Source organism: Anopheles coluzzii, chromosome 3 (assembly GCF_943734685.1).
Source record: "Anopheles coluzzii chromosome 3, AcolN3, whole genome shotgun sequence".
Lineage (NCBI taxonomy): Eukaryota > Metazoa > Arthropoda > Insecta > Diptera > Culicidae > Anopheles > Anopheles coluzzii.
The window spans coordinates 33,046,007-33,070,774 of record NC_064671.1 but is presented as its reverse complement, the minus strand read 5'-3'; the positions used below and the strand labels follow the sequence as shown (position 1 = coordinate 33,070,774).

At 46.7% G+C, this 24,768-nt stretch overlaps 1 protein-coding gene across 2 annotated transcripts; it reads right to left on the bottom strand.

Annotated features, from left to right (window-relative positions):
- Positions 1 to 81: 81 nt before the first annotated feature.
- On the bottom strand, positions 82 to 23,396 carry LOC120955400 (excitatory amino acid transporter 3). Of its 2 annotated transcripts, none has more exons than XM_040376238.2 (10): positions 22,996 to 23,396; positions 4,204 to 4,488; positions 3,849 to 4,106; positions 3,728 to 3,770; positions 3,606 to 3,645; positions 2,619 to 2,933; positions 2,242 to 2,536; positions 2,021 to 2,155; positions 1,844 to 1,946; positions 82 to 1,758 (listed from the first exon to the last, which is right to left on the bottom strand). In XM_040376238.2, the coding sequence occupies exons 2-10, from the start codon at positions 4,401 to 4,403 to the stop codon at positions 1,702 to 1,704; spliced, it is 1,446 nt and encodes a 481-aa protein (XP_040232172.1). In that variant the 5' UTR covers positions 4,404 to 4,488; positions 22,996 to 23,396; the 3' UTR covers positions 82 to 1,701. The 2 variants fall into 2 exon arrangements, with proteins under 2 accessions (XP_040232172.1, XP_040232173.1); XM_040376239.2 differs by having other exon boundaries at positions 23,101 to 23,396.
- Positions 23,397 to 24,768: the final 1,372 nt, after the last annotated feature.

Genomic DNA, 24,768 nt, shown 5'->3' with positions numbered 1-24,768 from the left:
AAACCCAAAATGAAGGGCAGGAGAAATCATACCGTGAAGACACAGAAGAAGAAACGATGAAAGTATATGATACAAAAGGAAAAAGGTGAATCATTAAAATATATTTGTAAGTATTTTGAAATATACAAACACTCTTCTTTCGCTTTCGACTCCGAAGGGAACAAAAAAAAAAACAGAAAAAAACAGAAGGAAAACGAACGTAACTAAAATCTACATCTGAGCGCGCGCACGCACACATTTCGATAACTGCAACCAAGCGCGGGCGCGTCTGTGTGCGTGTACGGGTTGGGGAGGGCGGGTAAAGAAAGCGCATGAAAAGGAAATGTGTTACGCACGTGTTGTGTGTGCGCGTGAAAAATGCAATGCTGAGTTAAACCGGAAGCAGATTGTGAGGAGGACGTCCGTTTCTTTTTGTTTTTTTTTGTTTTGGCACATACACACACAATCGGCTATGTTCTGTTTTTTTTTTCTTTTTTTCTTCTCTCGAGTACTTTCGAATGTTGATCGCGTTTCGCGGTAGTTCATATATGTGTAATGGTTGGTGGGGAACATTTGACCGACCGAGAGCCGTCGGTACTATTAGTGTTTGGTGATTAAACATCGATATTTTGATATGTTTACATACAAACATCGATATTCCCCGCTGATGCGCTGATGTGATGAGAGTGATGAGGGGGCATGCGGTGGAGCCACAATCCTCACATTGCCTCACGTACCACGTATATCGGTATCCTGGTCAGTTGAGCGGGTGAGTGGTCCTGCGCTTTTACAGTGCGCGGTTCTGTCCCCTAAATGATGCCGCGCGCGCCTTGCTGCAAAGTGATCGTGCTTTGCACACACGCACACCGCACCGCACGTTTTGCTCTTACATAGATATACTGTTATGTGTGTTTGGTTTGTTACTTGCGCGTGGTGACTTACACTAATAGTTTAATAAACACGGTAAACACAATCGGGTCAAATGAAAGTGATGCTTTGCCCCTAACCGAACCGGTCAAAAATGGGTTTTGTTCGCCTACTTTTGCTATTGTCGCGTCATATTGTTGCCATGGCACACGGGGTACACACTTCTCTCTCTACACACGTACGTCCAACACACTTCCGCCTGACTTTGAGGGAGCTTTTTGGCTTTTGTTAAATGGTAAGAAAGTTATGGAAAAGCGAAAATTGAAGGGCAGTGTGTGGTACACAGTTTGAACCCCATTCGATGTGCCATTGGGTGGAAAACGTCTTTCCACTCTTAAATGCCCTCGAAAGATAGATAGAGAGAAAGAAACAAGGCGACATTTTCTATCCGCTACTATTCATATCTCTAATAGCGAGAAAGTAACATTAAAATTTCATTGCATCAATCTAGTTGCCATCGCATGCGCCAACGTTTTCGCTCCAATCGCTACGCGCCATCTTTGCGCTTTTTCGAAGCACGTGCTTCGTGGCGCAATCGTACGCCTAGCAGCAGCAGAGAGACTTCTACACCATCGTGTGTGTGTGTGTTTGTGTGTATTTTCTGCATTGAGGACATGTCAAAACTGTGTGCAATTACTACGTACAAGTTTTACGTATCGACTCGTGTGGCACGTGCGCCGAAATGCGCAAAAAGAAAGTGCGCGTTCTAAAGTGGCGATGAAATTAACTCTATTGTTCCATATGCTCCGGGGATGACGGTGAGGGACCCGCGATGAAACGGGATGGTGGACACACTTATTCCTTCTGGTCGGGTCGGAGTTCTACCAGTTCGTGTGGTTCAGCCAGTTCCAGCTAATAGACAAAGAAGTAGAAAGGAAAGAGATACGTTGCTTATTGTACACCTTAGGCCCATAAACAGTACAAGATGGACACTTACATGGCCGTTGGCATCACCGGATAGATCCTTTTTGGAAAGTGAGTTGACCAGAATCGTTCCCAGGGCGTCACACATAACGTTAATAGTCGTACGGAATCGATCGCTAGAGGGGGAAAAAAACACATCAATCATCAATCGGACAAGGTTTCAAAGCGTTGTGCATTGTGCTCTCCTTACAGCAGCCAATCGACGGCAATAATGATGGTAACATCCTCGGCCGGCAAACCTACAGTGTCCAGCACCATAACCATCGTGATAAGTCCAGCTTGCGGAATACCAGCCGCACCGATGGAGGCTGCCGTGGCAGTCACACTAGAAGTGGAATTGAACGCAACAAATGAATCAAAGTTTTGACAATTACTGTTAAAAAAAAACCAAGAAGAAACTCCTTGACGTACCTCACAGCAACGATATGACCAAAGGTCAAATGAATGTTACGCAGTTGAGCAATGAACAGGGCGGCGACGGCTTCGTACAGTGCCGTACCGTCCATGTTGATCGTGGCACCGACGGGAATGACGAACCGCGTCACGCGCGGATCAATGCCCATATTGTCCAGGCAGCGGATCGTGATGGGCATCGTGGCCGAGCTCGAACCGGTACCGAAGGCAGTGGCCAGCACCTGGCTCATCTTGGCAATGTACGGGAATGCGATCTTGCGCGTGGTAAGGAAGAAGATGACCGAAATCGTACCTGCAGGATGGAGTGGCCAAAGGAAGGATGAATTGAAGGACCTTTTCGCGCGCTAAGCTATAACCCCCCTTACGATACGTACCGAAACCGTGCAGCATCAGCCCCAGCATCACAGTCATAAAGTACCAGCCCAGCTGTCCCAGCACCTCGACGAAGGACGCCATCTCCAGCAGCTTGGCCGCGACCAGAAACAGCACACCGATCGGCGAGATCCAGATCACCCACGAGGTGATGATCATCATCGCTTCGCTGAGCGTTTCAAAGAGCCCGAGCAGCGGCTTGCCCTTCTCGCGCATCTTGCCTATGCAGGTGCCGAGCACCACGCTAAACATGACGAGACCGAGCACATTCGTGCCCTCGGTAAACTCGGACGTGATCTTGTACTGGGTCAATGGAACTGCGAGCGGGAGGAGGGAAAAAAGCGCAACACGAAAGGAGTTTCTTATTAATATCACGCCCAAAGTCACACATTTGCAGAGGCAACTCTTCCTTCTTTTGCATTCCTCATACTGCCAGCAATTAGCATTAGCAAGCGCATTTGGGGGGGATTTCCTCCCAGAAGGTCACCCCGTCAATTGATGGGATAAATGGTTCTGCGTATTTTTCTGCAGCAGCAGCAGTGACCACCGTCAGTGACATCCACACATATACACACGACTTGTCACAGGGGTATATGCATTACCGCCCCGGTTAAAATTGATATGACGGTGACAAGTGATCGTTTCCGCAATTTATTCCACCAGTTGTTGGACAGATGGGATAGGGTGGACAGGAGTAGGAGACCAAACTCTAACCGACAGTACACTGGGGGGGTGGTGGTGATTAGAAGCACAACCGTTTTGGATTTGGGGTTCGTGAGAGTTTCCTGTCGTTGCCATTGCTTCAGGGCGTTACATTACTATTTGTTTGATGTTGGATGTACAACCCCGCTACAAGTCTGTGCGCCAACAAAGCACAAAATTGCGGCACACAGCGTGCAATTTCCGGTGCGAAATTCCGCCCCCTCTGATCAATTCCAATGTGCGCTTGTAAGTATGAAAGATCGTTCCCCCCACATCGCACTACTTACCACCGGTGGCATTGGCTGGAGGGACAAGAATGGTTCGGAACTGTGGATGTAATAGAGAGAATGCGGTACTATCGTTATTAACTCATAAGCTCAAATGTGTACAATGCCACACAGTTTTGTACCTGGAACATTGTAGCCTGGATGATGTTCGGTGGGAATAGATTTCTGCAAAAAGAAGAGACGATACATTTGATCAATTGGCCCAAACACTTCGGAGCTCCAATGCCCCCTTCGGAGACGTACCTGACGAGATCGAGCAGCGTGTCGGCGGTCAGGACCTGCCGCGTCGTTGCCTTGCCACCGAGGTTGCTCACCTCACGGCCCGCACCCGGCCGGATCGTGCTGACCAGTATGATGCCCAAGATGACGGCACAGACCGTGGTGGTGAAGTAGTAGATGATCGCCCGGAAAGCGATCTTCTTCGACATGCTCAAATCCAGCGAACCGATCGCACTGGTGATCGACGAGACGAGCAGCGGCACGATCAGACACTTGAGCATCCTTGAGGGCAGAGCAGCGGAGCGAGAGACAGATGAAGAGAGACCATTAGTATAGCCCGACCGGACGGGCCGCCAGGATACGGAAACAGATACCTTACCGTAGGAACAGATCGCCCGGATACTGGATGTACATCACCTCACGCTGCGTCCACGGTTCGGCCGAGTTCTTGAGCGTCAGTCCGAGGGCAGTGCCGCCGAACACGCCCAGCACGGTCAGAAAGGTGAGCAGGTTCGACTTTATGAACTGCTTCCATCGTGACGTTGGCCGTGCGCCGGCAGTCGCGTATGAGTTCGACATGTTTTTAGGCTCAATGCGTAAGGTCCGAGTTCCGGGTTCTGGCTAAAACGCACCCCTTCTGGAGAGTTCGGTGTTTGAGGGAAATCTGCGAAGAAAAAGGATGGCAAACGGGCGCAGTATCAGTATCAGTGGCATCTTGGAGCAAGATTAAATTGTATGATGACAACAAGCTTCTTCGTATCTTCTGGGCCTTAAGATGTCTTTCCACCTTTTTGCTACTGGATTTCGTGCTCTGTTGTCTACTGCTGAAAGCCGTATTGTTATGGCAAATCAGTGGAATATCTAGCAAAACAACGATAAGCTTCTACGCCGGGTAGTAGTGCGCCTCAAACAGCAGTAAGATTAATTGCGTCCAACAGGTTTGAGGGCTGCGCAGGAGAGGATGCGATAAAAAGTTAAGCAAATGTTGCTATTATCATTACACTGGTGTCTTCTCGATGATGCTCCTGGGGTGGAATATTCCTATTTAATGAGTGTATTTGGGCGAGCGACAAGCACGGCTGCGGTGCGGGTGAACTCCAAAAACGTAGCCTGAATAGACCTTCGCTATGGGAGGGAGTTCAAGGCTGGTGTAATACGCAACAAACAACCTCCATTATTGTGATTGCTCGCTTGAAAAGAAGGTGGTGTCCCTTTTGGAAGGGAGGAAAGCTATTTCAATTACAACTTTTTCATTGAAATAATCCCCTGTTTTGGTTGGAAGTTATTCAAAGTTTTGAAAGTTTTAAATAGCCCTGTTGGAAACGATGATGACACACATCAATCGTTGGAATGAAGATGTACGAAAGATTTACTTTCATTTTTTGTCACTGAATGAATATTTTAAATTGAGCGATGCTATAGAAAGCTCTTAATTGAAATATGTAGCTGCCCAATTGGTGCACGAAGCGGAGTTTGCTGTAACCAAACCAGGACGCTGGTTCGTTAGCACACATTCTGCTGCCTTCAATCTTCAATCTGGTTCATTCCGGAGTTCCATCAGCTGTGGCGAGTGAAATAAATTACAATCCAACGATTAGTCTGTGTGTGTGTGTGTGATGGGAGTTTCGGGGCAATCACAAGTGACCATCATCATTGGACTGATGTCCAAAGGGAGGTACTAATTGTAAGATATGCTATCGTTTTTTTATGAGTTCTGATAAGCGAAATGAAATTACGCGCAAGATTTTAGTGATGTTACCAATATCTTAACGAGAATAATCACTGACAGCTGCAGATTGCACATCAACAATGCAACTGTAGCGTCGACGCTATTATTGGAATCAGTCTCTAAACACCTCCACCACTAAGCTTATCAGCAGAGTGAGATTGTCCACCGTATGCCATCCATGCACGACCGCTATCAGTCTATTGAAGATACACTATTTTTTCCTGATTCTTCTGGTCGTACTGCCACTCCCTCTGGCTTGGCGCTAACGAAAGCATGCAATCCAATTGAAGATTAAATCACTTTTTTTCGTTGCTCTTGTTTTATTGCATTGCGATCGATAAGGGTGGCAGCAATCACTCAACAAGTGGCTGGAAGCAGTTCGCTTAGCTCTGGCCCGTCTCGAAGGTCCAGTCCGTTCTGCCCGTGACCTGGCAAACACGCGGGACACCCGGGAGATAGCCCGAACTTGACCGCCGCCCAATAATTGCCTACTACCCCCTTTCCACTGTACTCCTCATTGTCCTACTATAATTGCTAATGGTTTCAAAAGACGCGAAGAATGCGCGGCCCCATGCGCACCACTCGGCGACGACCCATAGAACAGTAAACATCCATACAAATCATTCATCGGGATGTGTTAAGTGTTGTCAGCGAGTTGATTCTATCAATTATCGGCCATACTTTAGCCACTCTTTCTCACTCTTTCTGATGACGGACACGGATGATGGGATGGGAGATGGGGCCACCGACCACAATCTATATGCGAGTGGACGTTGGGCCCAACACCGGCGAGAACTGTGCTCCAAAGTACGGCTGCAACGGTCAAACCCGGCGAATGCAAATGGCAATGGAAGAGAAGAGCGACGGAGAAGCAGCAGCAGCAGCGCTGCACATCGACACAAACAAACAGCTGTAAACGTACAACTAACAGTAGAAAAGAGGCGCGAAATGATCTCATCGTCCTCCGCCGTGGCTTTGTGGAGTTCTATCGCAGCCGCCGTTTATCAACAGTCGGATCGAAGTTGAAATGAACGCTGAGCAGTGTTTTGAAAAATGTACATACGACCGAGTTCCAGGCTCAACTCCCCACAAGTTGTCGTATCGCCGCGGCTCGTTTGAACGTAAGGCATGTTTTGCTTAACCTTGTTTCCCCCGACGGCAATCCCTGGCCCCTTGTTGGGGAAGAAAACTGAAAAGGAAGCCATTGGTAGTTTAATGCGCACTTGACATCATTGCAAGGGCCACCTCGCCAGCTCTCGTCAGCAGCGCTCATGGAGGACGGGGGCATGATTTAAAGGACACTTTTCCGCTTCTTAGTAGTGGCAAACAGGACACTTCACGGGCACTGTAACTCGGTGTGTTGGTGTGTGCTTGTCTGGAAAACTGAAAACTGCCGAGCAAACGCAACAAGAGCACAACTAAGGCAACCAACAAGCCACATGCTCCATACTCCAGCAGTTTGCGGTACTTTAAAGTCTACTACTCCACACAACACACATAACCCCAAACCCCGGGACCAAATAATGTGACTACTTGAAAAGTTGCCATTCTACTAACCCACACCCACTAATGCTGGTTCTTCGTCCCATACTTTTTCCATATGGTGTTGGTGTGCTATAGGACTTGTTGTTCCCTGTACTTTAGGTCCCGGTGCTGACGCAAAACATGCCTGCAAACATGTGCAGCGAGTTGAAGCGAATTTCCACAGAATCGAGAGGCTCCTCCACACGGTGAAATCACTAAAATCAAAGGTCCCGTCAATGTGCCGAGTCCTGAGAAATGCTGCGCATAGTAATGATACACAGTGGCACAGTGCTTTGTGATGGTTGATAGTGTCGCAGGTCGATGGACACGATATTCCTGGATTCAGTTTCGCGTGGTTCAAAGCAACCCTACGATGGAGATATGTATACCATCAAAGGACAATAAGGACGTTATGGATAGGGTGCTCTCCCTGCCCTGAGGACCGCACACTAGCTAATCCGCTTGTGTACTACTCACGTCACAGAGGACGTTCAAACGCTATCCAGTTTTTTCTAGCCTTTTTTCAGCAACTGCTGTATATTGTCGCGATGTTTTGCGGTGTGCAAAATACTCAGAAACCAGGGACGGCCCCGAAGTACAAATCCTGACAGATTCGTCGTTCGCCGGTCCGGGTGCGCTAGCAGAGGGATCCACTTTTCAAAGCGCTCTTTTTGTCCTTTGCACACGGGGATGATGGTGTTGGCCCGATCGGTCACCCAATGCTGGACAAGGTTTGTCGCGCTGGAAAGACGAAACGCTGGGCGGACGGGCAACGGGACGGCTAAATAATAATCTTGTCCCAGCACCGCACTGCAGAGCTTCCGAGCTGAAGTTATCCAAACCGTTGATTATGCCAGCTCCCCAGGTCCGTCCACTCTTCTTCCAGTGAGAGTGAGCACACTTTCCCAGCATCTCCATGACAACGGTTCGGAGCTATCAAGATTAAGTTCGGGAAGAAATCACAACCTCACTCAACACGCGGTGGTGAAGAAACACGAAATAAAATTAATCCCATTTCAAGTGTGTCCCTCCGCTGGTGCTATAGGAGGTGGTGGTGCTTCCGAGTCTGTCCCGCCCAATTCTTTTCATCGTTAAAATTATGATCTCCGTGCTGGCTCCCGGTGCCTGGTGTTCCCGGTGTGCCATAAATATTAGAAATAAAAACTCGACTACGGGACGATCCGCCGGTAGAAAAGGGACGGCTGGGGATGGAACCAGTGGGGGCAGATTGTTTGATGAGCACGTCAAATGGTGAAGCAATGAGTAAAACAAGGATCAAGCAGCTGGAGCGTGTTAGGTAGAGGCTCACGAAACACGAACAGAGCCAGGGCAACAGCAGGACAGGATGTGGTGTGCAGCGTACGGAGGCAATCTTTTTGGGAGAAAATTAGATTTACCGTACCCACCCACTACGTAGCACCTTGTTTTTTTTTCCTTCTTCTTCTTGCTGTGCATGTCTATGGGAATGTCTTCGTTACAGCGCCGTTGACTGACGATGGGGCGCTTACACACGGCCACCAGTCATCACTTTCCCATTGCACTCCCGAGACGATGAGACGAAGGGACGGTACGTTTGGAGCATCTTACAGCTTCTTTTTCTCATCTTGTATGTGTGTGTGTGTGTGTGTGTGTGTGTGCAATTGCGTTCGAGTCCACAACACTTCCCAGGCGTGCCAAGTTCCGACGTCATTTACGTCGTGCAGGAGGAATCAGATTTTGCGCGGTAAATAAACTTCTCGAGAGCCCGACCCCGAACGACGTGCTATCTCTCCTGCGCCTTCTTGTCCCCGTTGAGTTGAAGAAATTGTTCGGTTTGGGTAAATAAAGCGGCAAGTATTTTTTTTGTCAGTGTTTTCTTCAGCACACTTGCTCCGAGTGCTGTTTCCAACACACTCAACACACAGTGTGAAGGTGCGGATTGAGGCGCGCAATGAATAGCCGCCAACCGGAGGGTTGAATTTTGACGGAAATGCGATTTATCTTTCCATTGAATTGAAATTGCTTCCATTTGCCTTTCGGTCGCTAACTGGAAATACCACGAGCAGCACCAGCACCAGCAGCAGCACTTTCACTTGTACCTCCTCCTTCAGTACAGGATAGGGAAACAATCCTGCGCTGGCGGTATGAAGTGGTGCTGTGCATGGAATGGATGCGTCCTTGAGGCGCAAAAGCTAAGAAGGTACTTGCAGCAGTCACGGGGAGCGGGGGTAACAAACACGAGCGGAGCCTTTTTGGGGATGAATTGAAGTAAATTTAAACGACGCACAGACACACAGACACACACACGCACAAAAAACCATCCCTATTGTCGGTCCCAAAAAACACGCGCATTAAACCCCTGGAAAGGCAGAAAAAGGGATCGAAATTAGAATTGGGACGACGACATTTTGCTGCGTGAAGTGAGGAGCCCTTTTTCTACTTCTGCCGCTTTGTACACCGATCAGGCCAACGGAGAACCACACTGAAGAAAAGTGAAAATTTGGAATTTGGAATAAGAAGAAGAGAAAACCATTTCAAGATCCCTTTTATTTTCTACCTGCCTTGTGTGTTGGGTCAAACAAATAACGGTTTCGGAGCATTTCTTTTCCCCCCTCCGCAGCATCACTGGATCCTTCCAATTCCATAACCATCGTAACGCTCATCAAAGCGACAAATAGCTGGACAAAATATTCCTCTACTGCAGCCATCAAATAACAAAATTTGACCTTCATTTGCACGCTTTTTTTGTTGGCTCACCCGCCCCGACGACGAAGGCCTGTTCCTATCTCCACGGTCAATGTTAAAGACGAGATTGTTTTAGCGCACGCGAGTCAAACACATCATACCGCCGCTCCTGATGATTAGGCGTGTGCGTGTTTGACCTACCCGAATGGTGGAGGCCTGCTATTAACACCTACCGCGATGCTAATTGGAAACTCAAAGCCCACTTGGATGCATCGCACAACTAATAGCCATGAGAAGAGCGCGGCTGCTAATTCAATCACACAAGCGGGTGGCGAAGATAGAGTTGAATCAACGCATAAAAACGCCTGAAAGTATGCAGTCTGTCATACAAAATGTGCTTATTATCGTCCATTTTTACTATTTTTCACGAAACAAGTCACGAATGAAGGTAAAAGATGTTCAACATTGCCTATTTAACCCTTTTCTCCTGTTTATACTCTACCATATGGACCTTTTTTTTGTTCTTTTCGGTGTCAGATTTTCGGTCTCAAAGCACTACTCATCACCCCTTCGTTTCGAAATCAACTCAACATTCAACAGGTGGTTTGTTGGCGGGCACAGGCTGTTATGCGATTTTCTTGCCACTTATCGTTAAAACCTGTTGCCAAAGAGGGTGCGGGAGAGCGCACAGGACGAAGGAATTATACCGAGAAGCAGTACGTACAAACGCACCCACACAGCCATGGGGAAGCGGAATGGAAATTGACGTTCGCGCGAAGCCGACGTCCTGAAGCACAGCGGAGCAGAGTGTTGCTGCAAGCCCGCGATGCGGTTCCATTTCATGCCTGCACGTGTTGGCAAGGCGCAAAGGGTACAGTGTGAAAGACGAAAATAAACTCCGACCTAACTCAATCATATTCGTCTGAGCGTAAAGAGGAACACATAGATTAAACCGTGCAGCTTACTTTCTGCAGTTCACACATCGGTAGAAGCTAAGCAAATTCGTTGCAAGAGGTATTTTAGACAATTTTGTAAATAAGTTTATTTTGCTCCATTTTGCTGTTTATTTCATGGGGAATTTATCATATTTTAATATGCGTCCAACCGTGTAATTAGCTTCGCACCTGTTCATCCGTCCGTACACGCCGCATGGAGACGCCCAGTACCTCGGCGTGATGATTTATGTTGTCCAATTAATCGAACGTGCGATGCCACCGGAAGTGAAGTCGAGCAGTGTACACCAACACCGACAGTGCGGATTTGTTTTGCTCCTACTCGAAGCCAGCAATGCCAATAATGGATAATGCTGTTTATTTGATTTTGCCGTTTTCCCTACCCACACCGTTTGCTTTATTTTGCGAAACCCCGAGACGGGCGGGGACGATGTTGCGGGCGGTAAAAGTCAGACGGCAAAAATCGTTTATTTTTCAATGCGTTATTGAGAAACGCACAAAACACGGTGGCTGCGCCAGTAGCCGCTGGGAGGAAGTAATTTTAAACTTCCAGGTAATGTAGCAGCAGCAGCAGCAACCAGTGGCAATTAGCCGACGGGGAAGTGGGAATTCAAGTCGGAGCTCGTTGCTGACGTGCTAGCTGAATGTATACGAGGCCCACCGGTTCATATCAGGATGGCAATTAAACTAACTTTCTGCGTTTGGGTTTGCCGCTATTGCCGCTTCTGATAGCGCTCAGCGCATGACGAGGATGCGAACGATCATAATGTGGCGACGGTGAGCAACTTTGTAATTGATTTGTTATTTATTGGAAATAATAATTGCGCTGTTTTTCCACCATTACACTCAGCCTGAGGGTCGTTCATTGTCGGGATGGAGGTTTGAACAATTATCCTTACGGTAGTGAACGCTCATAGACGTTGTCCGCTAGTATCATTAGAAGACACACTGATGCTTTTAATTAAATTCATCCATTTAACTTTTACAATTATTTGATTTTATCAGATTTTCATGGAGATAGTTGTCCCTGTTTATATTTAGGATAATTGAAAATTTATTGACTACAAAATATTCACAAAAATGTTGAATCTTCTGGTGTAGAAATCATTAATAATTCTTTCGCTCTATTTATCTTCACAGAAACAAGCTAAATACATCGCATCAAATACGCCCGAAGGATGTCTGCGTTCAAGGATCGATTAAATGGAAGAAACACAGGCACCCAGACCCAGAGAGTAGAAAAAAGACAAATTTAAGCAAAAGAAAGTGACGGCAAATCCTTTTCCTTACCATACCTTACCTTACTCCGTGAATTATATCCGGCCTGTCAACAACGGTGGCGGGCGAAGACGCCATCGTCGTAATAATAATGCATAATGCCCGCAGCAGGAAGTAAGTGAGAGCCATATTGCCACGCTGTACTGCTTTTGGCAGGACTTCTTTCCTCCCAAGTACGCGCGTTCCCAACAGCTAACAACTGTTTATTGATCGATCGGATTCACCGGCCCAGAAAGTTTAAAGCCAGCAACCAGGTGTAAGTATCACGGGGGGTGCAGAGTTGATCAATGTACACACTGGACCCAGGAACCCGTAGAGTAAAGTTTTCCGCTTCTCCGGGGGTTTGGCAAGAGAAAGACAAACAAATCTCAACCAACCAATCCTTTACCGCCATCCTCTCGCAAGCGCTCGGGATTGAAAGTTTTCCCACTTCTCCCAATACCCAAAGGTGGTGAGCGCAAGTAGTGAACAATAGGAAAATGATTTCAGGAATGGAATTTGGAAGCTTTATTCGCGTAAAAACTAGCACAATACGTCCCATGGGAGAGCGTAGAAACTGACTGACTGCTGATGATGCTGACAATCGCCCAAGGCTGAATGAAGAGGATGCAACAGAGCAAACGAAGAATTGTGCATTGTGTGCGAAACTGCAACCATCATCATCATCATCATCATCTTCATCCTTCAGTCAGTTGGACTTTTTTATTTGTAATCAGTTTTTAAGCCGAAGGTTCAAGCCAAGACAGCGAACCTCTTCGTCGCTTGGGACTAGAGGTCCCATTATAAACAATTTATGCACAATTCACGTCTGCTTCGATCGAAGCGAACGAGATGCGCTCGCGGGAAGGATGCGCGATTTGTTGATTCAATTAATTTCCTTCCTTCGCCGATGGCCCAACAGAGGAGGCCTGGTTGAGAGAGGCAGGCAAAAGGGGGGTTTGTTGGCCATTTTCCCGCGGCCATTCGCCAATTGGCGGACCAGCAGCGAACGTCCAACGCCAGCATAAAGCCAGCAACAGTGTGTGTGTGTGTGTGTCTCGTTTAGCGCCGGGATTGCGCGTCAGTGGAGTTCGGTAGAATCTGTCAATCTGCTTCACGGTTGACCTGAATACCTTTCGTCGTCGAGGGCAGTTTGGGTTGGAATTTATTATTCCGGTTTTGCTCTCTCTTTCTCTTTCCATCGGGTCGTTGTACGTTCGATTAATAGGTGTACAGGGGCAGGATAAGATATGCTCGAGACACAATTAAGCCGACCCCGACGACGAGAGGATAAGAGATCTTCTCCTTTGGCCGAACGACCGAACGGCCGAACGAACCAACCGGAAGCAACAGGTGGCTGCTGTCTGCCATGCATCAGGTGTCCCCAACTCCAAACAAACCCTTGTCCCATTGCGGAATGTGCTTGGTGCTTTGGATTCAATTAAAGTGGTACGGTACGGTGTTTGATCTGCATACTAATTCGCTCGCCTTTTCCAAGCGAAAGCAATATTACAATACCCAAGCTTGTTGTGGCGCTTCTTGTGGTACGCGTTTGCACGTTGTTTGATGTGCTACCAACCAACTCCACCAAACCAGTATGCAGTGAGTGAATCTGTTTGCCAAATGATAACCCCACGCTACTTTTGGCACAACCCCAGGCCGATGCTTTGCTTGTCAGGATGCCCTGGTCACGATGGAGATGTGGTGCTAGGCGTGCGTGTAAAATACGATTTGAATTTTGAACCAGTGTTTCGCACAAATTCGCCAACATAATGGGGAAGTGTGTGCTGGTGCTCTCGCTCTCTCTAGCAGAGGGAGGGTTATATATTGCGAGCAGGAATTATGTTTGCGTCAGTTCGTACACATTGTACAGCATGTGGATGAAAAATGGAATTTTCGACCGATTCGACCGTCGTCGCGATGGTGGTTTTATATAAATATACTTTATTAGAGCTTCTACGCTTCTGTTCACGTGGCATGGAGAGTGGATGTCCTAACATTACATTGCTAAACCTAAAGCTAGGATTATTTAATTAGTCTTGTTTTGTCTTTCACCGTTTGAAGCAAACAACATAAAACTAGCAAGATTTTTTAATAGAATATTTCTAATAAGAATAAGACCCAAACCATAAGAAAAAAACAACACTTTTGATCATCACGCTCCAGATACGCATGAGTCAAACCAAACGTGTCGATATTATTTATTCACGGACTTTAAAAGCAACACCGCATCAATATAAATGCAAACGTGTAAAGTTTTCGCACGAGGCAAACATACAACTTGTGTAGAGCAGCAAAAGCAGTTAGTTTCGCCGCAATCGAGCGCATGAGATCACAATTGCCCTTTGGCTTAATGCTGTGTTTTAAAATTATAAAAGCAGTTCTTGGTTGTGCACGATCGAATGGTGTTGCGTACTTTTATCAACGCTATTGCTCACTGGAGCTGTTTACCGTTTTATAACCATTTTGAAATGCATAGTTTAATTGAGCTTAGAAATTAATAATATACAAGATTGGATTATTCTGACTACTTGGTACACATTGGTAATAAATTAACAATTAATTATAGCGATATTTCGAGCTCAAGGGTTGTCCGGTATCATTAATATGACGTGTCCAGCTCATTCCAGCTAAATAATCACCAAAAAGATGCAGTATGCTTTTGATCAACATGTGCTAAATATATCATTCTAGAGATAATCATCAAGAGCTTCTGCAAATCTTTCATAAATCAGAGATCAGAGGTAGTATTGTACTTATGTATATGTATTTCTATTTTAGTTATACAGTCTTTCCCCGAGTTACGCGAATAATGCATCCCGGAGACATTCGCGTAAGTCGAATATCACGTGTTTTAAGCCAAAATAATGTTCATGAATGGTTATTTTGAATTAAATCTAGTACTTTGATGCACTAAATTATATATTTAATATAAATCTAATCTTTAGATTATTTTTTTCTTTTAAGCGATTTCAAATATTGGACGGTACAGGTGTCCCTCGAGATACGACTATATTTGGGACCGAAAAAATGTCCCAAAGCAAGGCGTAGGTCAAAATAGTCGTATGTCGAATATTTGTGAATATAACGTTAATAAACGAAGTTGGAGAGTCAAAATTAATAATATCGTGTATTTTATTTCAAACAATGTTCGATAATGTATTAATTTTGCTCCAAAAGCTGTGTACACGATATAGATATTCAAGATCGGATAGTTGTGGAATTTCAATGACAACTTTAAACCGTGAAAATCAAATCGTCGTATCTGCAAATCGTCGTAACTCAAAGGGATTGTACCTCAGGGGGCGCCTGTAATTAAATTTATTTTGCATTTGACAATTGTTGGAGAAAATTGTACTGATTTGACATATTAACTTTTAAAATTAAAAATTCACGAAACTCGGGGAAAGACTGTATACATAAAATCACTTATTCAGTTTATCCAAAACTAACCTCTATTGAATAGCTGATGGTGCTGATCGTGCTAGAGGATTGCTTACGGAAATAGTAAACTCGAATAAATCATTAAAGTCCTGCCCGATGTTTACAGTCGGCACATTCCAGGCACGCTAATTTCTAAATAAAAGCTGTCGCCCATCCGAGACAGCTGTCTCAATTCAACACTTTCATTTGCCGTGGGTTTTTATTGGTATGCTTTTATTGCATAAAATCTTGCGACGCTTTCGATGCGATTCTCGATTGTTCAAAGTAAGCAATATTAGTTTGCTTATCGAAACAACAATCTACCGCCAACACCGCCAACCAAGTGATGACGAACATTGCTCGCCTCTAAAAATACAAACATCAGCAGCGAGATGGTGTAGGGTGTGTGTGTGTGCTGGGTTAGGCGGCTGTGACACCGATTCCACCTCTCCATTCCATTTGCAGCGAGATCAACTGCGCGCGATGGATGATGTGTAGCGCCCGGGACCGCGAACCACTTGCTTTAAGAGGAAGAAGAAGAAGCATGTTTGCAAATGGTGCAATTTTTTGCACCATGATAAACTCTTCCAAACAGAGTGGTGGCAGGTTTTTTTGTGCGTGTGCGATCATGATTGATTTAGCGCATTTGGAGTTAGCTCCGTTCCGTCGGTTTACGATCTCTCGTGGCTCCCACCCGGTTTCGATCGCTGTTGTTTTTATGAATGAATAATTGAGCGTTTAGGGTGCGTGTTTTATGCGTTTCGATAAAAGCGGGAAGTGGTGGTAGCACACAAAAAACAAAAACTGCCCAAGTTTACGATCAATAAAACGATCGTTTAACGGAGCGCGCTACTGTCCAATAAACGCATGTCCCCTCTGCTTCAATCGCAACCAATGCCTCTGGGGCATGAAATGGAAGATAGAAATACATTTAAGACGAGCATTTGGCACGATCAAGCGAACCTGATGGAATGCTGGTCAAGCAGGTCGTATTTTTTGCACCATACATACAGCCATTTCTCGGTCGATTGATTGGCGAATGTTCAACCGGAACTTCTCAAAACCACAAGCTTCCCCGGCCACTACGGGCATGATTCACGGTGGAGACATACGCGTTTATCACCTTTTTGCTATTAAATTTACGGCAAATCACGTTTTTGGCACCCGTTCACACACGATGCTGCTCATAATTACGTACCCAGGAAAGTGTAGAGGTTGTTTTCCTCTTATGTGAGCCTTGTTTCATTACTAGCGTCTTTCCATAAAATTGCATTCCTATTTATAGCAGACCGGTGCGATGCAACTTCTTAAGCCCAGGCCCGGTCGAGCTCATCTCCTGTGGTTAAACACATTTTAATTTGCCCATCGTCCTCGCTCGTCGTCAGCAAAAACACACACACAGACAGGGAGAGTGCAAGGAACGGATGACGCCCTCGGGCGTTATAAATAAAACCGCATTTCCAATCGATGCTGCAAGAGCGAGCGTGTGGTAAAATTGGGCCAACCAGCCCTAAACAGACATTGGGCGGGAAATCAACCGAAACCGCACCCGAGATGGCTGTCCTACCGGTAATTCGTCGTCTTCTCCGGCGGGCGGCCACTTGAGGGCAACACGCCTTTTCCTAAGTGGGGTGCACCGTGCTGGTGCATAATAATGTGTGCACATTCATTAACACCATTTCACGAGTGCCATCTTTGCATGTCGGTTGCGTCTTTTCTTCGAGGTTACGAGCTCCGTGATCGTTCAAGTGCTGCGGTTAACAGCGGGATAACATCACCCCATACATACGCTTATCCCAGTGTTAATCGTCCTGATGTTTGGCCCACACCAAAGAGGAGAGAGAGAGAGAGATCTCGTCATATCATGATGCAGCTGCATTCACGCATACGTGACGTCGGGGAGCTACAACCAGCAAGAAGTGCACAATATTGTTCCCATGATGACGACGTGGCGGGTTTGGCATAATCGTTGATGTTGCCCAGGAGCACCGCTGTGCCACAAGGTGTCAGACCGAGAGGCGCAATTTGCATCAAACTTCTAACCGACACGTTGGTTGCACTTTTTTCTGTCCCTCCCGCGCGGCCCTCTCTTTTACGTTTGGTGGTAAGCTGTCAGGTGAGTTCCTAATCGACAATTGATTACGAAGTAAACATTGGGAACAGAAAGTGGCAAAGAGAGGCGCGCGCGCAGTGCGCAACTTGTTGCTATGCCGGTAACGTAGGCTTCCGTTTGAGGCATCCCCAAGGATTTTAGACCCAAGTAGGAGTAGCGCTCGATCAATGGAGACTTGTTGAATGTTTCTCAAAATCCGCCCAAAAGTATGCAATTTGCACGTCAGAGCTCCTGAAACTATGTAGTACCCATGACAGTAGAGCTTTATCAGTACATTTTTGCTACTTTTTACGGAATTATTCGCACTGCACCTTCATTATCAACGTAACACGATGACTTTGAACTACCTGCAAAGGGATGGCCACTTGACGTGGCATGGAAGTTATAGTGGAAAGAAGAAAAGATGAGCAAACTATAACGCATCGAATGGGGTGAACCATTACTTACCAGCAAAATATATAGGTCAACCTGAACGGGAGAGATAGCGAACAAAAAAAAGGAAACTTTCTAACCTTTCCACCCGAACCTAAGCTTGAGGCTTGAGTATTGCACGAGGGCCGAAAAATTTGCATGCCCATCGGCAACATTAACGGTTCGTTGAATCGAGCTCCCCCCAGGGCAAAACGCAAAAACTGGAGCGGAGTGAAAAACTTCATCACAGTTCCACGAAAAACAGGGCAAGCGTTTGGGGGGGGGGGGGGGGGGCGAGCCATGAAGATGTTATTGCTTTGCGCGCAGTTGCCATTTTTCAGGGGAATTTGATAGTTTTGTCAAGTTTTTCATCATTCGTGCCATTCTTTTTGAGATAAACTTATTTGTTGTTGTTGTATCTATTAGAAATTTGTTGTTTATTCCAACATTTGCATTTATATTTATTTTCGCGGAAGCATATTGGTGTTTGTGTGCAATGGATCTGTTATTTTCCATGGATTGATAGATAACTTCTTCTATTTTGGCACAACAACCGTTGTTGGTTAAGGCTTGCCTGTACCACTAGTGAGTTTGGCTTTCAATGACTTATTTATTACCGTAGCAGGATAGTCAGTCCTACGTATGGGGGCACGATTCATTCGAGGCTTGAACCCATGACGGGGACCGATTGATAGATAACATGTCTCGTTATTTTAAAGCTAAGTATTCATATTTTACGACAAACAACCCTTAAGCTTTAACGAGATCTAATTATGATCGAATATTTGAAATCCATTTTTCCGGGAAAAACCAATTTACCGTAATATCGTTTACTACGCCATCTGCTAGTTTTGTTTAAAATTAAATAAACATATTCTTTGCATAGACACAGAGCTATCTAAGTACAGTGTGATTATTTCAGCAAGCCAAAGCAAACTATTTGTGAATCTCGAAGCACTCGAATGTTGCCAACCGCCAACGTACGATCATTGGCACATGATCGTTTTACAGTTTTATTACGTTCGTGTCATGTTCAAAATTGACGAAAATTTCATTACGCTTTTTGCTCATTTTAACTTTCATCGAGCGCTTTTGGTATTCGTTCAACGAACACGATCATCACTCATCGCTTGTTTTCATCATCGTCAACCGTAAACCCGCCATTCATTGAAAGTACAAGAACAAACTTGAACAAGAGCATTAAAGTGTTGCAAACGGTCACAGTAATACGTTCGTTTTTCAGCGCATTACTCGGCCGGGTTGCTTTAAAATCTATTCCCATTAGCAACCGCTCAACCTCGCTTCCTCTGAACCCGAACCTCCCCCTTGGTAGGGGAGGTGTGGGTGGCCCACATTTGCATAGTGGTGGCCTCCCCCGACGCACATCTCGCAGTGGCCCGCGCACGTGTAGGGAGGGTACTTTTGTATTTTGTTTAGAAATAATAACAACATTTGCATTGTTCCGGTCGCAATGTTAATGCGGTGGGATATCATGATCGCATGCAACCGTTTGCCATGACACCCACCAACCCCAATGCCCCGTTGGCGCGGTATATCGCGTATCGCACCCATCGTAAATGGAACTGTTGCTGGTGCCAAACACCAACGCAACGGTTGGTGCAGCCGTTTGGTGCAGCAGCCAATACGATGTAATACGATATCGAGAAGCCGCCTCATTAATCACCGACCGTTGTGCTGGCGACGAGATCTCGCTTACCACTTTAGGCCTTACTGGGGCATGCTTGCTGTGCCACCCACACGCTGTGCTAGGGACAGGGGAATATGGGGAAAAGGGGACACGCTTAGCGCTTGGCAAGGGAGTGGAAACCCGACCTGGCACGAGGTTTGGGAAGGTGGTAGTAGTTTCGACCGGAAACCCGTGCGGTTCATTTGCACAAACACTGGTTTCACTCAACCTGACCTACGCCACATCGTGACATGGCGATAGTGCTTGGGCGGAAGGGATGGCCCTGAAAGCGTGGTAGAAACCAGATTGCCTTTAACTCCAAACTTTGAAGGTTCTGGAGTTGCGGATGATCTTGAACCTTGCTCTCTCTCTGATGCAGAGTTACATCATCTTCATCTTTGGGAAGAGAATATGGTGCTCTGTTTCAAAGATCTAGGTCACAGTATACGCGTCTCTATATCACTCCGTTTATGAATTGCCAATGGACATTGGCACCATCAAACTCAAACATCAAACTCTTACAAGATGCAGACCACAGTAAGCAACTTAAGATCTACAATGAAGATCACAGTATTCGTACGGTGCAAAGAGTTCAACAGAATGGTCACGACACACGCACACCCCACTGGCAAGATCTCCCCATTTCCCCCTCCATCGAAACCATTTCGGCATGATTTATGCCTTCCCGGCAGTTTTAACCGGCGACCAGCCAGCCGGATCTGCGTGGCGTGGTAGACAATTTTCGGCACAACTCTATTTTTGTCTGCCACACAATGACAACGGTCCCAACCGCACGAAGAATACTGCAGGCTTGTTGCGGGAGAACACTTAGAGAAGATGTTGGTCCTATGCTGTGAGGAATTTCTCCCGAGAACCCTCTTTGCTTTGACCGTTAGAAACATCTTTACGATCGTCTGCGATTCACACGCGCTGCTCTAGAAGATGATCAAATAGTGTGCCATACGCGATCACGCTTGAAGATCACATCAAAAAACCCCTTACTAACTAACAGGCCTCTTATGACCTCAATTCGTTACGCAACTTTGTACGTTCCAGTGGGGTGAAAGTGAAGAGTGCCACAGACTACCTTCTAAAGGGGTCGGGACAGTGCCTCAAGTACCGCCGCGACGTGCCGGCACACTATCAACAGCACTTGAAGCACTTGCCGTGCCGGCGACACACCACGGGAAGTCAAATGTTTACCCTTTTGCGGTTTACGTGTTGCATGGTAGAATTTCACCCACACTTGCCGGCTCCCGAAAGTAAAAGCCGTGCGCGTAGCTGTAACGGAACGTGCGGACGGAACCGTGACACAAACGCCAAGTCGCCAGATCGTGTAGATCGTCAACCCCGCAGTAGTGATGGGTGGGAGATGGATAGCATGTTTCTGCGATGGAAGATCGCTAAAGATGAGGCGACGGAAGATGCGTTTAAATGAAGATTTGATCTGTTTGTGGGACCGGTTTTTTTGGGAGTTTGAAATGAGGCAAGAATTAGAAGTTGAAGATCAACCCAAAGATCCGAGCCGGATATTACCGGTTCTATTGGGATATAGTATGCAAATTAGGTTCTCTTGCTGCTAACCGATTCTTACAAACCTGTCTGTCATCCACTCAAGAGTATCTTACAATATGAAACACTGAGCTCTCTATCCATTACCGAAATATATCAGCAAAACCCCAATTTTATCTAAATCTCCAAAAAATCAATCATCGATCCGAACTCACAGCTCGATATTGCTTATCGTCTCGGTGGCCCAACCTAAACTTTCTACTTCTAAGGCAGTAGTAATGAGCTTGTACAGTGCTTCATTATCACACACACACACACACCCCGAGCACACACCCTGCTGATAAGGGAAACCGAACCCTTGCGGCCAACTCAAACATTACGATACAACAAACAACTAACCCCCTTTGCGCGTACGGTAGTACCCCTACCGCCGCAAACTGCATTTGTCGCACGCGAGAGAGATCCCGCCCGCGACGTCTTCGGTCACCCAAGACACACTCGAGGCAAGAGGCGTTGTTCCAGAATCTTCCAACCCCCGGAGGGAAGACCGAGAACTACCCTTTGCGTGTGCGTTCATAGAAATGAACGTTCATATATGTGTGTATGCCAGACGGCAAATTCTGAATGAATGCAACCATTGCAACTGGGAGAGAGAAAGAGAGGAGGGTAAACGGTTGGAAGCAAAATTCCTCATGCGTGTGTGAAGAAGCAGCGGGGTATTCTCTTCATGAAAGCATAAATCCCGCACAAAAAAAAAACTGGCAGAAGCCTCAAGAATCATCAGTATTCCGTTCGCGTCGTTCCCATTCGGTTAAAGCAAATATTTGTGTACGATCACCGATCGTCACACGTTGGACGTTCTACAGCGATCGCGATCGCGTACACCATGTGCAGCAGTTAATTTATTCCAACTAAAGTGTATGGAGTCACCCATTCGAGCAGGCAAACTGCAATGCAAATGATCGTCCCGGTGTTGCAGTTTCTAATATACTTAATTCGTTTTCTTTGTTTTTTTTTTAAATTTAACATCATGATCATCCCCCACGAAGTATTAAACGTTTTCTCCTATACTAGATCTCCTCAACTTGTGGTCTTGAACTTGCAAAAAAGCATGTTTTTATTGCCGGGTCGCTAAAAAAAGTCACCAACACATACACTAGCCCGCCTCTTCCGATCGTCTAGCAAACGTTTTGCGCCGTCACCCTCGTTCTCTCTCTCTCTCTAAGTGTTGTGGTGCCACTTTGAGGCAATGTCTCATTTTATTATTATTTCAACAGCTGGCCGAAAACACCCGTGTCGGCTTCCCCTTTAGACTGAGACTGATTTCCGACTAGCAGGAGGAGAAGACGGAACGGTTTTCTTTGGTTGGATGACACCAGCGGGTTACGCCAGCTCCGTGGTTCTATTTTTGGGGGGTTCACGAAAAAAAAAGAAAAACAATTCTGTAACAATTCTCGCGCGACAGAGGTTTGAACCACTGATGACACTTTTTCTCTACACGGTGTGACCACACACTGTTCGGGAATGCTGAGCGCACGCACTAAAAGATCGATCTATTCGATGTGTATCTGGTGTGTCTCTGGTTTAGTGTTTTGTTTTCGTTCGTCTGCTGTTGGTTGGTTAGTGGGTAGGCACACCACTTCCACTCAAAGAGTACTTGCACGCTCTAGTTACACTGTAAAGCCGGCGCACTTAACAGATACACACACACACATGCCGAGCGCACAGTGCAGTAGTACACAACTCCCTGATTACTCTTTGCTTGATGATCACGACGCGACAACGACAAGCAAAATTGCAAGGATCTCCCAAATCCCAACCACAGTGAAAGCCTAATACTAACAAGATATGCTAAAACCAGCACGCACATCACACACACACACGCACACAGAACGCACCTCTTGCCTGCGAACACTCAAGCGCGATCAACTCGGCCGGTGAGACGATCGGTAGCCGATCAGTAGTATACAGCGGACGGTTGCAGCACACGGTCTTCTACACACCTAAAGCACGTTCTGTTGGCTCGTATCACGCGTTGATAACACAGCAGTTGTACCACCGGTGCAAAACACTCACACACACACACACACGGCCCCCTTCACGGGTCAAGCACACAGGTCGCCTACACCGGGGTTGTACCCAAATCCGGTACCCAAAACGACGGGCGCAAACCCAGCAGACCAAGGTTCGTCGGGGTTGTATGATGTTGTCTAACAAACAAAGCCGGCACCGGGGTGCGGATGCAACGTTCGCGCGCCGAGAGATGAAACCGAACTGTAACGCCGGCGGACCGGATCGCTGCTACACGGTTCGGAGAGTGTAAATCCCGTCCGCCGCACAGCACCACCACCAGGCAGGCAGCGTGCAAAACGTAACGCAGCGCGCGAAGAGCGTGTGTGTCTGTGAGAGGGTCTTTTTTCCCTTTCGGTTGTGCGCTCTTTTCGTCACACAAGCGTTACCATCCCTGGCAGGGCACCCTGTGCTACCCCCTGTCCACACCGACCGCAGGGGCGCGCGCGCGCGCACGCTTGCGTTACTTCCCTTGTAGATTCCATCCTCATCATCCCCCTGGCAAGCGGCGCGTGTTCCGTCGTGTGCGTGCGAGAGAGAACCGAGAACAATCTCACCGAAGGGAGTGAGAGGGAGAGATAAAGTAACGCGAGAGCATAGCATTGCGAGGAGAGCGAGAGAAAGCATTGCGCGCTGAAGGCAATCCACCACCATCCCCCGTGCTTCAAAAGCCACCAGCTGACGAGGATTCCCTTCGCACACACTCACACTACACTGAGGATTATGCTAAAAATGCTCAGGAACCCTCCCCCGCCCACACACACACACACCACTCACCGCCTGGATGAGGGAATTTAATCTTTCAATTTTGGTCCCTTGAAACACCACGGCCAAACGCCACGCTTGGGTGGACATTTGACACCACACCACGGGCAAACAGAAAACTGGTAGGAACGAAATCCCTTTTCCAGCTGGTCGGTTACCTTCCCGGGAACTGACGTCGATCACGTGGCCGGGTGGGGTGGAAGGGGGAGGACGGGGGAGAAGGAGGATGAACCACTTTCACTACCAAATCAACCGGTTTTTGGTGGGTAAGGCCGAATACGAACGTAACGCTACCACCAGAAAGGATACCCCAGCGTTTCGTATTCTCTTTTTTGTGAATTATTTTATTATAATCTACTACTTATACTTAATTTCACTAAAATAAGATAAGTTAAATTCTATTTTTTTAAATAATTTTACTAATTTTTACCATGCCACAACAACAATCTTTGCAGAAGAGTAAAGGGATAAAGGGAACAGAAAACGCATACAACCGTTAGCGTATGAAGCGGAAAGGTGTGTATGTGTGTGTGTAGGTAACCGTCCAATTGTGACGTATTATCCCTTAGGACCTTTTTCTTTCCCTACGTTACACACTTTAACACACACTAATGGGCAACCGTTTCAACCGTGTTTTTATGAATGAAGCCCATCGCTTACGGGCCAGCAGGCATCCTTCATTCGTGGCGGGAAACATGAAAACGAAAGGTTGGTGTGCCAAAAGGGATGGTACTCTGTGGACAGTAACGCACACACACGTATACCTTGCACATATTGCAACACGATACACACGAGGGGGAAAACGGCAGGCAGGACGCAAAAACTCGGCATGTCTC

What these genes read in the sequence shown, in the direction of transcription:
- LOC120955400 (XM_040376238.2), bottom strand. Translation starts at nt 4,403, where the DNA reads ATGTCGAACTCATACGCGACTGCCGGCGCACGGCCAACGTCACGATGG. An exon ending in CCGGGCGATCTGTTCCTACG is followed by an intron (nt 4,107 to 4,203) that starts GTAAGGTATCTG and finishes TCTGCCCTCAAG; the next exon opens with GATGCTCAAGTGTCTGATCG. An exon ending in GCTGATGCTGCACGGTTTCG is followed by an intron (nt 2,537 to 2,618) that starts GTACGTATCGTA and finishes TCCATCCTGCAG; the next exon opens with GTACGATTTCGGTCATCTTC.